Source organism: Magnolia sinica, chromosome 18 (genome assembly GCF_029962835.1).
Source record: "Magnolia sinica isolate HGM2019 chromosome 18, MsV1, whole genome shotgun sequence".
Taxonomy (NCBI): Eukaryota; Viridiplantae; Streptophyta; class Magnoliopsida; order Magnoliales; family Magnoliaceae; genus Magnolia; species Magnolia sinica.
Genome location: NC_080590.1, coordinates 44,218,860 through 44,234,699, shown reverse-complemented (window position 1 = coordinate 44,234,699; position 15,840 = coordinate 44,218,860). Strand labels below are relative to the sequence as shown.

The window sequence follows — 15,840 nt, the reverse complement described above, 5'->3', positions numbered from 1 at the left end:
CTTAGACCATATGTTAGAGTTACATGCACTCGACCGTGTGTTGTATGTGTGTGTATCCGACGTTCTTTGTACTCCATTTGTGTCCAACGGCAACAATGTGCAGACGTCTTCACAAAATCTCTTAGTCAAGAAAAATTTGATTTTTTAGGCAAGTTAGGCGTTCCAAACGTTCACGGACCAACTTGAGAGAAAATATTAGGAACGACTTCATTTTTCATTTGTGTATTAGGAAATTAGTTCATTCCTTTGTATATTTTCTTCTTTCACGAAGTTTCATATTTATTGCATTATTCCATATCAGGGTCATTCCCCATGTATAAATTCGAGACCCCACGGTCCAGGAAACAAAAGCAAATTATTTAATATTCTAGGTTTTTTTCCCTTCTTTTTCAATTTTATCAAAGTGATAATCATGATGGGTGCATATGTTGGATAAGTTGGATGTTACACACATACCAGGTACATCCCACAGTTCTCAAATGTATCAGTTTTTAAAAGAAAAAAAAGGTTAACACAAGTAAGTAATTTCATTCCCAAAAAAATCACTACCCAATAAATTTGGTCATCTAAGGCATTATTTGATAAAATCAGATTTTTCAAAGAATTTTGCCATAAAACTCCAATTTTATTTTAGTTAATCCTAATGTTGACTAATTAGCCAATAATTTTATGGGCCATTTGAAGTGACCTGTGATTTTGACAGTTCACTTTGAATTCACGTATATATGCCAATATTTATAATTTCTAAACACATGAATCACATTCGGAGGCATCAAAGCTTTTCCCTTTGTTCTTTCTCAATGTATTTCAGGGTCATGATGTGGAATCTGTGTGAGATCATAGCAAATGTCACACATACCAGTGGGCCACTCATCATGTTCTGGATATATAATATTATTATGGCTATAAAAAAATTTAATATTATTTTTGATTTATGACGTGTTAGTAGTGTATTTCATCTTGTGAATGGCCCAGATCTCTGACATGTGCCGTTAACGTGGATCTGTAACATGCATTCCTGCCCCTTATTCAGGGCCCCAATGAATTTATTTAACTTGGTAGGCGTAGAATCAGATGCCCTTTACTTTACTAAAGAAATGATCGAATCCCATCAACTTTAATAGATGATAAGCATTCATTTCAATTCTTCATGTACGAGGAATCTGTAAATCAAACTAACCTGTCCAAATGATGGGACCCACTTTTGATAGGTGGTGATCCCCAAATCAGATTGATTTAACGTGCCAGGGACTGCATAGTGGCATTGCAAGTGGACCCCACAATGATGTATGTATTTTATCCATGCCATCCATCCATTTTGGATCATTATTTTAGGGAATGAGTCAAAAAAATGAGGCGGATCCAATTCTCTGGTGGGCCACACCATGGGAAAAGAGTGGTGATTCAACTTCCACCATTAAAACTTTCCTAGGGCGCACTGTAATGTTTATTTACCATCTAACATGTTGATTAGTCACAATTACATGGATAAAGGGAAAACCATGATATCAGCTTCAATCAAAACTTTTATAGGCCCAAGGAGTTCCAGTGGACTATACTATAGGAAAAAAGTGGTGACTCAACTTCCACCATTAAAAATTCCGTAGGACCCACTGTAATGTTTATGAATGCGGATCCTCCATTGTGATTGGTCCATGGTATAACTGATGTTGTTACTGCATTAAATGCAGTTTATAATGATGTGGCTCAATCACGTTGCCACAAATACAAAATTTCTATTTTATGGCGAGCGATGGATATGTTATTCATCATCTAACCAGCCGATTAGTCACAATGACCTAGATGATGGGAAAACCATAACATGAACTTGAATCAAAACTTTTGCGGCCCTCAAGGAGCTCCTGTGGATCACACCACAAGTAACGAGTGGTGATTCAACTTCAACCATTAAAAATTTCCCAACACTACTATAATGTTTATTTATCATCCAACTTGCTGATTAGTCGCAATGACTTGGATGAAGGGAAAACTATAATATCAGCTTGATCCAAAACTTCTGTGGCCCTTGTAGGGTTTTTAATGATGGGCATTCAATCACCACTATTTTATGTGGTGTGGTCCATTGAGATTTTGATATGCTTTATTTTGGGGCACATCCCCTAAAATAATAATCCAAAATGGATGGATGGTGTAAATAAAACACATGCATCATTGTGGAGCTTATAGAACACCATCCAATAAAGTGCTACTCACAGTGTCAGTATGCAATCCACATTCAATTTAACGGTTTGGACATTGTATTGTTTGACTCATTGAAATTCAATATTTGATTTGTGGCCCATATAAACTGGTGCACACATGTCCATTGAATTTGGATTGTTAGACTTTTTCCTAACCACTTACTTTCCATACAAGTTTGGATTGGCTCATTAATGAACCAACATTATTTTTAGTCCATGGCATGTTGACAATATATTCTAGGTGATGAATGATCCGGATGTTAAACAAGTGCCATTCACTTGGATCTTTGACATGCCTTCCCGCTCATTACACAGGCCATCAGTGAATTGATTTAACTTAGTAGGCTCCCTTAAACCCTATTGGCATTTTAGATTGAGTGGTAAATGAGTGTATTTCAAATTAAATGGCTGCTTTCTGTGTTGCCATTTTTGGATTTAAAAGTAAATGAAATCAGAGGTATTTAAAATTATATTTTAGTGTATTTTGAAATAATTTTTTTGACTCTCTCTTTCTTTTCTTTTTTTCACTAAGATAAGAGAGTTACACATATAATAAAGTTGTCTTTAGGCTAATAATATAGTGGTTACATGGCATACCTAAAACAATTTAATTTTTGCTGCAATACTAAAATCACGTCAATAGAATAATCTAAACCATCCAAATGTGGACATCTAAATGAATGATTAGAAAATATCAGTGAGTTGCTTGTTTGTGATCGTGCCCCCCCCCCCCACACACACACACACGGGGAAGTGGTACTATGAGGTCGAGCTATGTGGGCCCCACCGTGATGTGTATCGAATATCTATCCCATCAATTAGATGCACTAAATGGGCTTAAAAATCAAGTCCATTCATGACTTAGGTGGGCCACACCACATACAACAGTTGAGATGGGTTACCCCCCATTAAAACATTCATAATCATTTATTGGGCCCACCGAGATGTGGTTCACAAATCCAGCCCATTCATTGTATGTGTCCCACTTAGATGAGGGGTTAAACCAAGTTTTGACCACATCCAAAACCCAAATGGGCCTAACCAAGTGCTTTTATATGTTTTTGGCATGTCTTCACATGGTTTTAGATGCTATGGCCCACCTGTTCATATAAGGCTGATTTTTAGGATAACTCATAACCTAAAGGTGACCCATCAAATACATGGTGTACATGTTCGACGCACATCATGGTGGGGCCCACACAGCTCAACCTTATGAGAAGCTCTCATGAGGTCAGACCTCATAATACCATTTCCCACAAACACAGACACACACACACACACATATGCTAATTTGAGATATAAAAGCTGATTTAATTAGTTAATCAAATTTAAGTTGAAGAATTTCAATTCCCTCTAAATACAAGCCTCGAAAACATATGTGGATCCAGGATCACCTTAATGCAAATGTAATTGCGATTTGGATTTCAATGCTTTCCAAATCCAAGCTCCCAAACAGGCCCTTAAGAATCAGATGCACCTTATTCTAATGTACAGTTATTCGAATCCCAACAACTGTAATAGCTGATAAGCATTCATATCAAATATACATGCATCAAATTAACATGTCCAAATGATGAGGCTCACTTTTGAACCGTCGTGGTCCCAAAAATCAAATTGATCAAATGATCCTAACCTTCAATTCATGGACATTTCTTGCTTCGATGCTTTCGAATTCAATATCTGGTCCGTGGCCCATCTAAACTGGGGCACACAGTTTAGATAGTTTATTCTGCCATTACATGTCCACCACGTGCACAGTTTGATGTGGGAGCATATTAGGTGGGATTCCGCCTCACCCAAGAGAGGACTAGGTGCGGCCCAACCTCACCCAAGACGATGGTGCCCTTGCCGTGGGCCCCACCTTGATATATGTATGCTATACGCGCACTCCATCTGTTTTACCGGATCATTTTGGGCAATTAGCCCAAAAATGAAGCAGATCCAAATCTCAGGTGGACCATACTATAGGAAACATTAGTGAATGAATTCTCTGCCATTAAAAATTCCTAAGGCTTATTGTAATGTTTATTTGCAATCCAACATGTTGATAAGGTCACACCAACCTTAATGAAGGAAAAAGCCAAATATCAGCATGAATAGGAACTTTTGTGGCCCACAAAATTTTTTTAATGGTCAATTACTATTATTTCCTTTATAATCCACCCAAGATTTTGATCTACTTCATTTTTGGGCCCAATGCATGCCCTAAAATGATTTCGCAAAATGGATTGACGGCATGGATATAAAATACACACATCAAGCTGAGCCCTACTGGCGTGGATATAAAATACATATATCAAGTTGGCCCCACATTAAATGTTGCACGATCTGGATGAGGCCAGGGCTGCACCTAATCGTTCGGTCTGATTTTAGCATGGGAGCGGATTTGGTATGACCCCAGACTCACCCAAGTCGATGCAACCCTCATTGTGGCGCCCACCTTGATGTATGTAGTATGTATTCACGTGTCCGTCCATTTTTCCATATCATTTTAGGGCATTATCCAAAAAACAAAGCAGATCTACTCACCATGTGGACCACGCCACAGGCTATCTCCAAAAAGACAAAAATAAAAATAGAATGAAAATAAAAATATCAAATAAATAAAATAACTTAGCTTCTCCTTTTCATTTTTTTGTCTCTTTTTTTTTTTTCTCTAAAAAAAAGACAAATAAAAAAATTTGACTATGTTGCAAGGGCTGCTATTTGTTGTTGGTACACTGCACTTGGAGGGTTACAGTTCACTGTTGGTACACCGCAGGGGGTAACTGTTTGCTATTTTCGAAGTATGGAGATATTGATATCACTATGCGTTATGATTACCTAGGATACGGAAACAATATTGATATCGTTGATAATATTGCCAATTTTCGTAAATGCAAGAATATATGGGAAAGTAATGAATTTTTTCGGTGAAACTTTAAGATATGCTAAAATATATATATATTTACATATTTAAGAATAATTTTTTAAAACCAGAATGCATACATAATAAAATTTTCATTTAATAAAGCTAAAAGTCTGTGTTACTTTAAGAAATTATTCTAACAGTAATACAATAATCACTTAAATCTCATTAAACTAATTAATAAGCAAACAAACATGCATAATACATTTATAAACTATCCATTCATCAATCAATCCATTCCTGATGCAATAAATACACATGCATGATGATCCAACCAACCATTAATCAATCATTCTCATTCAACCATCCATTCATCACATGTATCCAACCATCTATCCCATCCAATTATCCAAACACCCATCATCCCATATCTTTCCATTCCTGACATCTATCCATCTAACCATCCCATCCATCTATCCTATAAAACATTTTTTAATAAACAAATTTTTGACAATATCAATACATTAGTGATATTATCGATATATTAGAGATGCAAGCTATACTTAGAATTTACATAGTTGAAAATAATAGCAATACATTCGCAATATTAATACAATAGCAATACAAGTGATGCTTGAAATTTACAGTAAATTAAAAATATTGGCAATATTCATACATCAATGATACTCAGCAATATATATACTGAAACTTGAAATTTCTTATACAACCGGTGTTATCGGTACAGATGATATTAGGTATATTATGGTAATATCATAGATACTTTGAACATTGGTTGTTGGTACAGTATACTATGAGGGTTGTTGTTCACCGTTGGTACATTGCATTGCCGCCGTGATTTGCCGTTGGTACACTTTATTGTGGGGGTCACGCTTGGTACAATTTTTCTTAAATTTCATTCTAATTTTTTTATTTAAGAATGTGTATTTGTTAATTAATTAACTTTTAGATTTATTTATCCTTTTTTTTTTTTAGAAAAGGGAGGAAAAATGAAAAAAAAAAAAAAACAGAGAAGTTGAAGGTGCATTGTTTTATTTATTTAATAATTTTATTTTCATTTTCTCTTTTGTATTTAAGAAAATTAAGAATATTTTTCTATTTATTAGTTAATTGTTTGATTTATTCATTATTTTTTTTATAAAAAACAAAAAGAAAAAGAAGAAGAAGAAGAAGAAGAACCAAAGAAGAAAATGAATTATTTCATTTATTTGATATCTTTATTTTTATTCTCTTTATATTTTCTAAAGAAAAATAAGAAGATATTGAAAGTATATTTTTCTGATTTATTTGTCTCTTTTAGAGGAAGAAGAATGAGAAGAAAAAGCAAAGGCATTTTTGTCCATCTATCCCACAATCTGATGATCAGATAGGTCATGCGTATTCATAAAAAGTGGACGAACGGTGGTAAATGGGCCCATTTACCAGGATTTCTCCCGTATTCAATACATATCCAGCATTGACCAGAATTATAATGCCCATGTCCAACACGTTGCAGGAAAAAGAGTTTCGTACTCAGCCTAGACTCATACCAGGCCAAATTCGAAAACGAGGTTGAACGCTTCAAAATCTATGCTCAAAGCAAAATCCAAGGATCTAACAGCTGACTTATATATATATATAAAGTCGACCTCATGGGAACTTCCCATGAGGTTGAGCTGTGTGGGCCCCACCATGATATGCGTTGAAAGTGCATTTGATAGGTCCCCTTCAGTTATGAGATATCCCAAAAATCAGACGTATATGGAACTTAGGTGGTTATGCCATCTAAAACTATGTGAAGACATGCCTAAAACATATAAAAATACTTAGTGGGGCCTACCTGAGTTTTGGATGTGGTTGAAACTTGGTATGACCCCTCATCCTACTGGGACACACATAATGGATGGGCTGGATTTGTGACTACATCTCAGTGAGCCTAAGAAATGATTATGAAGATTTTAATGGAAGGATAACCCCTCTCAACTACTATATGTGGTGTGGCCCACCTGAGTCATGAATTGACTTAATTATTAAGCACGTGAGCCACCATGGAATGGTGCATCTAACTGATAGCGTTGATGTTTGACACACATTAGGGGGGCCCACACAACTCGATCTCATGGGAAGTTCCCATGAGGTCATCCTCATGGTACCATTTCCATCCACACAGGCACACACACTTTAAGGAACATATATGAAAAAATAAAACAAAGCAAAACATAAAATACTTACTATTGTTGGATTGGCCAAGGAATGTTGATAAGCTAATTAGTTGGGTTACTAGTCAATGAATCAAATGCATAGCTTATAAAAACTTCCTTGATAAGTGTACCATCTGTATACAATCATCCAACCCATTAATCAGGTGTAACTCTGAAGAAGAAGAGAACATACAAAAACCAACTTGATACAATGCTCATGCACACCACACCGAGTGGGTTTTAAATATACAATATAATGGACCCCAATGAGCTGCTTTGTGTTAAAGAGGTGTTGTAAGTGATTCCCATTGAAGTAATTGGGTATAAATACTCTTTTTTTTTTTTTTTTTCATATGTGTATGTGTAAATGGAATCATTAGTAAGGAAAAAATATCTTTTGGTGTATCTCGAAAATCTCTTTATTTGTTGTGACTTAGGGGCTGATTGATTTACCATTTACAACAGTAAATGATGGTAAATGAGTAATGATTACTTTTAATAGTTGTTAGGAGAGGGAAATCAAGTAAATATGTCTTGAGAAATGAGATTGCTTTTAATAAAATTGGATACCTAAAATTTGTGGGTCCCATCATGATGTATTATGTCTGATCCACATCATCTATCCATTTTGTTGGCTCTATTTTTGACCATGAGCTCAAAATGAGGCAAATTATAAGTTTAGGTTGATCACACCATGAGAAACAAGAGGATGATGACATTTATCATAAAAAATGAAAATTTGTATACGGTCTGAGGGTTTTTGACGTCTAACCTGTTCATAAAGTAAGAAAGTCATTGATGAACCCAAAACTCAGCTTGACCCAAGCTTTGGTGGCCCCCGAGAATTTTGTAACAATAAGCTTTCAATTCACGCTATAGCTTGTGGTGTGGTCCACATGCCCTTTGGATTTGTTTCATTCTTGGGCTCATGCCCTAAAATGAGTTGATAATGGACAACATGGATCAAACACATACATCACAATGGCCCTTGTGGATTTTATGCATCTCTTTTCTCTATCTTAATTAATTTTAGAGTTGTCACCATAATGGCTAGGATACATAAATGTACCATGGTAAGTAATAATTAACCATTTACCACTACTTGCCCTAGCAAATGGTGAAAGAAAGAGGCCTATAGTGTTACTAGCCTAAAATGCCTTTTTTTTTTAATTTTATTTTAACTCCCTTGCAAGATAGTTATGCCAGTAACAATAGTGGCACACTAATATGCTTTAAAATAATTCAATTATATTAAAATCACACTAATAAAATAATTTGAATTATCCAAATGTTGACCATCTAAATTGACAGATAAAAAGTGTTTTCAAGTCACTTAAATTCTACATTTGTGGCTCATTTCTGTTTGAAATTTCCTCATTTTTAGTTAAGATATATATTTCAATGAACTTATTACAACCATTTTTTCAGATATTACTCATGTGCGCTAATTTAATATGTTATAGCTCCTGTAATTAAGTAAAAATATTAAAGAATTCCGATGCATTCCAGTTCCACGCATCCAAACACAAATTGAACTCCAATGCATTTCAGTTGCAAGCCATCGTACACACTTAAGGGTTTTAAGGCCATCAAGTTCACGTGATTTGGATTTCAATTTATTTCAAATATAAGTTCCGAGGAGCCCTTCCTTGTACGTAAGCACCCTGACGGGTGCACTCTGGAAGCATAACTCCACGTGGAGCATTTAAAAAGGAAACGGATTGGCTACTCCCCCTGCCATCAGCCAATGGCTGGTGGTCGGTCTGTGGGCCAACCATGGTGTATGTGTTTCATCCATGTCGTCCATCTATATTTCTATATCATTTTATGGTATGAGACCAAAAATGAGTTATATTCTAATCTCAATTGGACCACATTACAGGAAAAAAAAATGTTGAATGAACATCAACCGTTAAAAACTTTTGGGGGCCATAAAAGTTTTTGATCAAGCCGATCTTTGTTTTTTCCCTTCATCTGGATTTGTACGATCTAATCAACAGATTGCATGGCAAATAAACACTACGGTGGGCTTAGGAGGATTTTAATGGTGGAAATCCAATCACTATGTTTTCCTGTGGTGTGGTCCACCTGAGATTTATATTCCTCTTATTTTTGGCCCTAAAATGATCGGTAAAAATGGATGAACGGAATGGATGAAACACATACATCATTTTGGGGCATACAGAGCACCGATAGCCACCAGGCTGGTGGCGGGGAAGTACCCAATCCGTTTCCAGCTCGAGATGAGCCCTTCCTTACACGTAAGCACTCTGACGAGTGCACTCCTGAAGCATGACTTCATGTGGAGCATTTTATAAAGAGCGGAAGCGGAGCAAAGTAAAGCAAGCGAAGCAAGTGATGGCGGAGACTCAGAAACCCGAGCTGCAGCAGTTCAAAGGCCAGCCTCGGCTGCCGAAATTTATAGCCCCGAAACGTTACGACCTCAAGCTCAGACCTGATCTCTTCGCCTGCAAATTCACCGGCACCGTCGATATCGACATCGACGTTACTGCGGAGACCAGGTTCATCGTCCTCAACGCTGCTGATCTCTCCATCGACGATGGATCGGTCTGTTTCAAGACTCGACAATCTGACAAGGCAAGAACTGAAGAGAAAGCTCTCTCTTTTCTTTTTCTTTTTCGTTCTTCCCTTCATTCATTTACTGTGGAGAGAAGAGATTGATGTGTTTTCTACTGATTGTTCAGGAAGTTTATCATCCTTCGGAAGTCATCTTGGTTGAAGAGGATGAAATCTTGGTGCTTGCATTCGATGGATTTCTTCCCATCGGGGAAGGGATTCTGGGGATTGGATTCTCGGGAACCTTGAATGACCAGATGAAAGGATTCTACAGAAGGTAATCTTCTTTTCCGCTGATGGTTGCAATTGGAATGGGATGGAGAATGTCCAATTCCAGCCCATGAGCCAAGGAACTGAGTCCGTGACCTGCCCAGCACAGCAGGGGAGCTTAGGAATTGGGCTTGCACGATACACTTGGGAAGCAAAATAAATAGCTTGTAGGATGAGCCACTTAGTCTTTTTATATAAGGTGTCATTTGGCAGCATAGATCAGGTGGTAATCAGTGTGAATCACAAAAAAAGTTGTGTTTGGCGGCTTTCCTTTTTTTTTTTTTCGCACACACCCACACACTCACACTGTTGTGGGATTTCACCACGTATGGATACTCAACCCTTGACCAGGTGTTGAAACTCCTGAGAGTCTACCACCGGAGCAAGAGTAAGGATCTGTGTTTGGCAGCTTATATTGCCAGTTCAGCCGTTTTGAAATCACTGAGGGAAGCCGTGGATCCAACACTGATTACCATGGATTCCATGTGGTGAAGTGAGTCAGCTTTTGCATGGTGATTTCACTTCAAGAATTAGTGGGCCCCACCATGATGTTTTAGTGAAATCCACCCCAATCACTAGGTGCATTACCCCATTTTAGCCATAGGGCCCCAAAATAAGACCAGTCCGTGATTCAGGTGGGCCATACGAAGGGAAACCATTGGGAGAGGGATGCCTACCCTTCATTTTTCAGGGCCCACCGTGATGATTATATGAAATCCACTCCAACCTTTAGATGCCAAGCTGAAATTTAGACATTAGGATAAAAATCAGGTCCAATATTCGTGATTCAGGTGGGCCACATGAAGGGAAATAGTTTGGTGGGTGAGCGTTGCCCTATATACTATTTCCACTCATGTGGTCCGCCTGAATCACGGACCTGGCTGTTGAATCACGGACTTAGTTGATTTTTCGGCCTACGGCTAAAATGGGGTGATGCACCTAGTGATTGGGGTGGATTTCACATAAACATCATAGTGGGCCACGTATGAGTATTTTAGCTCTGGATGTGGTTGATGTTAGTCAACCTCTGCATGAAAATCCTTTGAAATCCACTTCGAGAATTAGTGGGCCCCACCATGATTTTTAAGTGAAATCAACTCAATCAGTAGATGTATTACCCCATTTTAGTTGTGGGGCCTAAAAATTAGCGCCATTCGTGATTCAAGTGGGACTTACGAAAGGAAACAATTGGAAAATGTTAGTGCACTTATTTGTACACTTATTTGTTAATTACGTGGGTCCATGTGTTAGTAAGTCGGTTGAACCCTTGGAAGCTGAAAACCGAAGATACAATAGGACCTGAAGCATCAAGGAGTGAAGAACATGTAAATCATGAGGTGGCTTGGTAACCCTAACCTTATACCCAAAACAACCTAATCTCTAGATGATCCTAACCTTAATAGTTAAACCTTCATTTATTATTATTATTATTATTATTATTATTATTATGTTGAAGACGCAGGGTGTCTCCACCTTTTTTTTCGAAGTGAGACTAATCCCTACGGATACACACAATCACCCAAAACCACGTGTATCGGGTAAAGCCAAGGAGGGGAATCGAACCTTCACCTATAGGGAGCAAACGTATGGTGAAGACCATTCGCTTAAACTTTCATTTGATCATCCTTTAACCTTATGAGCTCCATATGAACATGCTAAAATAGGCTATAGAGGTCCTGAGTTGCTGTAAACCAAATTGCCCAAAACAACAGACTCTTCGGAAAGCTCGATTAAAGGTAGATCGATCGAATATGGCCAAAACTATCCAGCGAGTTCGCTAGCCTAAATCAATGAAGTTCGATTGATTAAAGGCCTCGGTTGATCGATTGAGGATGCTGTTTTTCTGTCTGTTTTATAGTTGTTGCAAACTATTTTCTATATAAAGGGCTTTCGAGCATTGGGCATTTTGATGGGTGCCATTAGAGCTCACCCCACTCATATCCCTCATCCCATGCCTCTAAACCTATGATATTCAAGTCGTCTTCTCGAGCTTTACCAGTCTAATGAGGATTCCAACCTCCATTAAGAAGATGAACTTGATATCCACCTTGTTTTAGAGATTAGACACAAATCTATAGGCATATCATTGTCTAAATCTTCTAGAACACTCATCTAGGTGAATCTATACTAAGAACCAACTATAATATTTCGTTATAGGATTCAACCCAACTCCCATCACCTTAGTTACCTCAATAGAGCATCGCATGCAAGGTGTTTGATTGTGGAGATTCAACCCGTCTAGTAGGGTCCCTATACCATAGATATTCAATGCAAAAAAATAAAAATAAAACAATCAGGGTAATCAAATCATCGTGTGGGCCACACCCACCGAAAAACCTCCAAATTTACGTACTATCGGATGGTTGGATTAGCTTGATTTTTGGGGTTTCACATTTTCATGGTAGATTGACTATGCTGAATGGGTAGGATGATATGCCCTCACCAAGGTAGGCCCATTTGCGTACAACTAGTACCTTGAGATAGGGGTAAAACGGTTAATTTCTCAAAGATAAACATTTCTAGTAGACCACTGGGGGGGGGGGGGGGGGTTGGCGCGGTTTGTTAGAAACTAGAGGGGAGGCATTTAGAATTATCTCTCAATCAAGAATGGTTCCCACAGAGGTGCCTCGTGCATTGGAGAGATACTGAAAACTGCACTTTGAAGTGGTCGTGTAGAATACTAAGCTGAAATTGTTATATAAAGTGTTTTAAATATCGACGATATCGGCCGATACATCTCATGATATGTCTTGTATCCCACATGTGCCATACGAAACGCACAAGTAGTGGGATATATCCTGCATGTTCGATCTGGTGAGCATTTTTTTATTTTGATCATTTTTTGTAAATCATGTTAAATCAGTGTCAAATTGTTACATGAAAAATCATGGATTATGAGCTTCAATTTTGAGATTTGGAGGACCAAGTTGAAAATTTAAAAAAAAAAAAAAAACAAAATTTTCCTAATTCTCGCAAATCAGTTACAATCTGTGTCCAAACATAAAATCAAACATATATGTAGCCTAATCTAGTGATTCTTCTTTTGCTTTTGAATATATTGCTTTTGTTTCCACACTTTTTCTTACATTTAGAAATTATATGAATAAACTTTGAATATACTTGCATCAATTCAGTTAGACTGTGCATAGATTAGGACCCCATACAAAGAAGCCTATTATGTGCACTTGTTTTTTGTAATTTTTGATTTGTAAGTATGTATTGATGTCTTTTTTAACAATCACTGAAATTTCATTGAAAAATTCGACCAATTTCCAACGTTCGCCCATGTTTCCAACAACAACGATACATTACGCGATACAACCAATATATCCCATGTGATAACCGATATGTATCCGTATCCCAATAGTGCGATACGTAATGCGATACCGATATTTTGAACACTAGTTATCTTGTTATTATTCAGGATTGTTTTATTTTTTCTCCAGTACTTATGAGCATAATGGGGAGAAGAAAAACATGGCAGTTACACAATTTGAGCCTGCAGATGCACGCCGATGTTTTCCATGTTGGGATGAACCTGCTATTAAGGTAATTGTTGACTTGCTATTTCTTTGAATGAATTAATGCTTATCTGTTTGCCATTTACCTTCTCTGGTTTTCATAATTTTAACATTAAGTCACAAACTTTCAAAGTTGTTAAGAGTATATTAGTGTTATCTATGGATTATGAATAGTATTTTGTAGATACGTTACTATCTTATAGATAAGATATTATCTTTGAGATATGCATACAGCTGCGTGTGTAGTTGTATCCCCCATGTATAAATACAATTCTCATTCAAAGAATACAAAATATACAACATTTTCCATGATGTAGGCTCTAATTTAACATGCTGTAAGAGCCATGACAAGCTTTGGTGCTAATCTTAGCCGGTGAGTCTCCCTTCCCTTCTATCTCTGTTGGCAACCATTGAGGAGATCCCATATCTGGAATCCTACCAGTTCCAGCGCCCAAACCCTTCTCTGTCTGGCAAGGCCTTGTTCGTCTGATCTGTTGTCGGAGTCTTCTGTACCCAAATCACTATATTGTGAGCTTCATCGTCCCTGTAAGCCACATAAACCCACTGTCATAAGCAACCCTGTTTGCCTCATGGCCTTTTGGAAGTGTTGCTGCCACCGGAAGAGCCAAAGATTTAAATCCCAGACATTGTAAGTGCCACTAGGTCCTTCAGAAGTCACCAAAAGTGCCAATGGTTTACATCCCAGAAGTCATCAAACATGCAGTCAGCCTCTCATGCAGCTTTTCAAATCATCTCGCCTCATGCTTGGGGGGGGGGGGGGGAGAGGGGAGAGATTAGTATCTGGTATACATGTTGCTATCCTATTCATGAGATGGATATTATCTTTGAGATCTGTGTGCACAACTATATCCTCTATTTATAAATATGGTTCCTATTCAATGAACAAGAAATATATAGACTTCTACAATGTAGTCCCTAAGTTAACAAAAGGGAAATGAAAGTAAAAAAGCTGAAGGGGCAGTTCTATTTGAATCTAGAATCCTCTGCTGCCTCTTTATACCTTGATTGCAGTTTCCTCTTTTCTGAAAAACTCCCATCTGTTCATGGGGATGTCTTATGGTGTATATGTAATCAATGAAAATCTGTAATGAATGTAGTATTTTTATTATTATTATTATTATTATTTTTTGTCCCTTCATTTTGCTAACATATTGTGTTCAGGCTACGTTCAAGATAGCATTGGAAGTTCCCTCAGAGCTGATAGCGTTGTCCAATATGCCAGTCATTCAAGAAAAGCTTGATGGGCAACTGAAGATGGTTTCTTTCCAGGAGTCACCAATTATGTCAACTTATTTGGTGGCTGTTGTTGTCGGTTTGTTTGATTACATAGAAGACTTGACGCTCAATGGTATGCTCTTGTACTGAACATTTTTGTTTCTTACGATTTGGCAACCCATTTTCCTGATTAATGTTATCTTGCATGTTCAGGGACTAAGGTTCGTGTATACTGTCAGATTGGTAAGACAAATCAAGGGAAATTTGCTTTGGATGTTGCTGTCAGGACGCTTGATCTCTACGAAAAGTAGGTTTTGTCTTTATTATGCTAAATTCTTCTTCATATGTTGAGATCATTGAGTTACTGTTAATTGATCATTACAATCATTTCCCTACAAACTTGATTGATTTCTGGAACCAACTGGACTCAACGGAATCTAATAATGGTCTTGTTCTCTTTTTGGAGTTCTAGTATAATTTTCTTGAGTGTTTTCTAGTGCTGGGGTGGATGTACTTGATTTCCATCATCTAACATTTTATTGGATTTTATCAGTTATTTTTCCATGCCATATTCATTACCCAAGCTGGACATGATTGCAATACCTGATTTTGCTTTTGGGGCTATGGAGAACTATGGTTTGGTCACATATCGTGAAACAGCACTGCTCTATGATGATCAACATTCTGCGGCTGCAAACAAGCAAAGGGTAATGTGCATATATTTAATGATATTTGATAGTTCAGGATTCTGTTCCTGACCACGTTATGTTGATCCTTCAGCTATTATTTTATGAAACTGAAGATTGGTTTCCTTGCAGTATTTACTAATTTCTATAAAACTTTCTGTTGTTCTTTGGACTCCATGCTGCTTGACTATGTTGATTGATCTTTTTTGCTTGACTTCTTTGGGACAGATGATATCTCCTTGAGCATTCGATAGCCACAAAGCAGTGTTTTAAAAAGTTTACGCTATGCAGTGTGTAGCTTAG

At 37.3% G+C, this 15,840-nt stretch overlaps 1 protein-coding gene across 3 annotated transcripts in view; it reads left to right on the top strand.

Annotated features, from left to right (window-relative positions):
• The first annotated feature begins 9,510 nt into the window (after positions 1-9,510).
• The window catches only part of LOC131233550 (aminopeptidase M1-like), an 81,945-nt gene continuing 75,615 nt past the window's right edge, over positions 9,511-15,840 (top strand). For all 3 annotated transcript variants that reach the window (XR_009165276.1, XM_058230306.1, XM_058230305.1), the window contains exons 1-6: positions 9,511-9,845; positions 9,953-10,101; positions 13,541-13,643; positions 14,798-14,984; positions 15,065-15,158; positions 15,405-15,558. Coding sequence is in view for 2 of the 3 variants with exons in the window: in XM_058230306.1 (XP_058086289.1) it covers positions 9,540-9,845; positions 9,953-10,101; positions 13,541-13,643; positions 14,798-14,984; positions 15,065-15,158; positions 15,405-15,558 (993 nt within the window). In the remaining variant the exon portion in view is untranslated. The remainder of the gene's footprint in view (positions 9,846-9,952; positions 10,102-13,540; positions 13,644-14,797; positions 14,985-15,064; positions 15,159-15,404; positions 15,559-15,840) is intronic.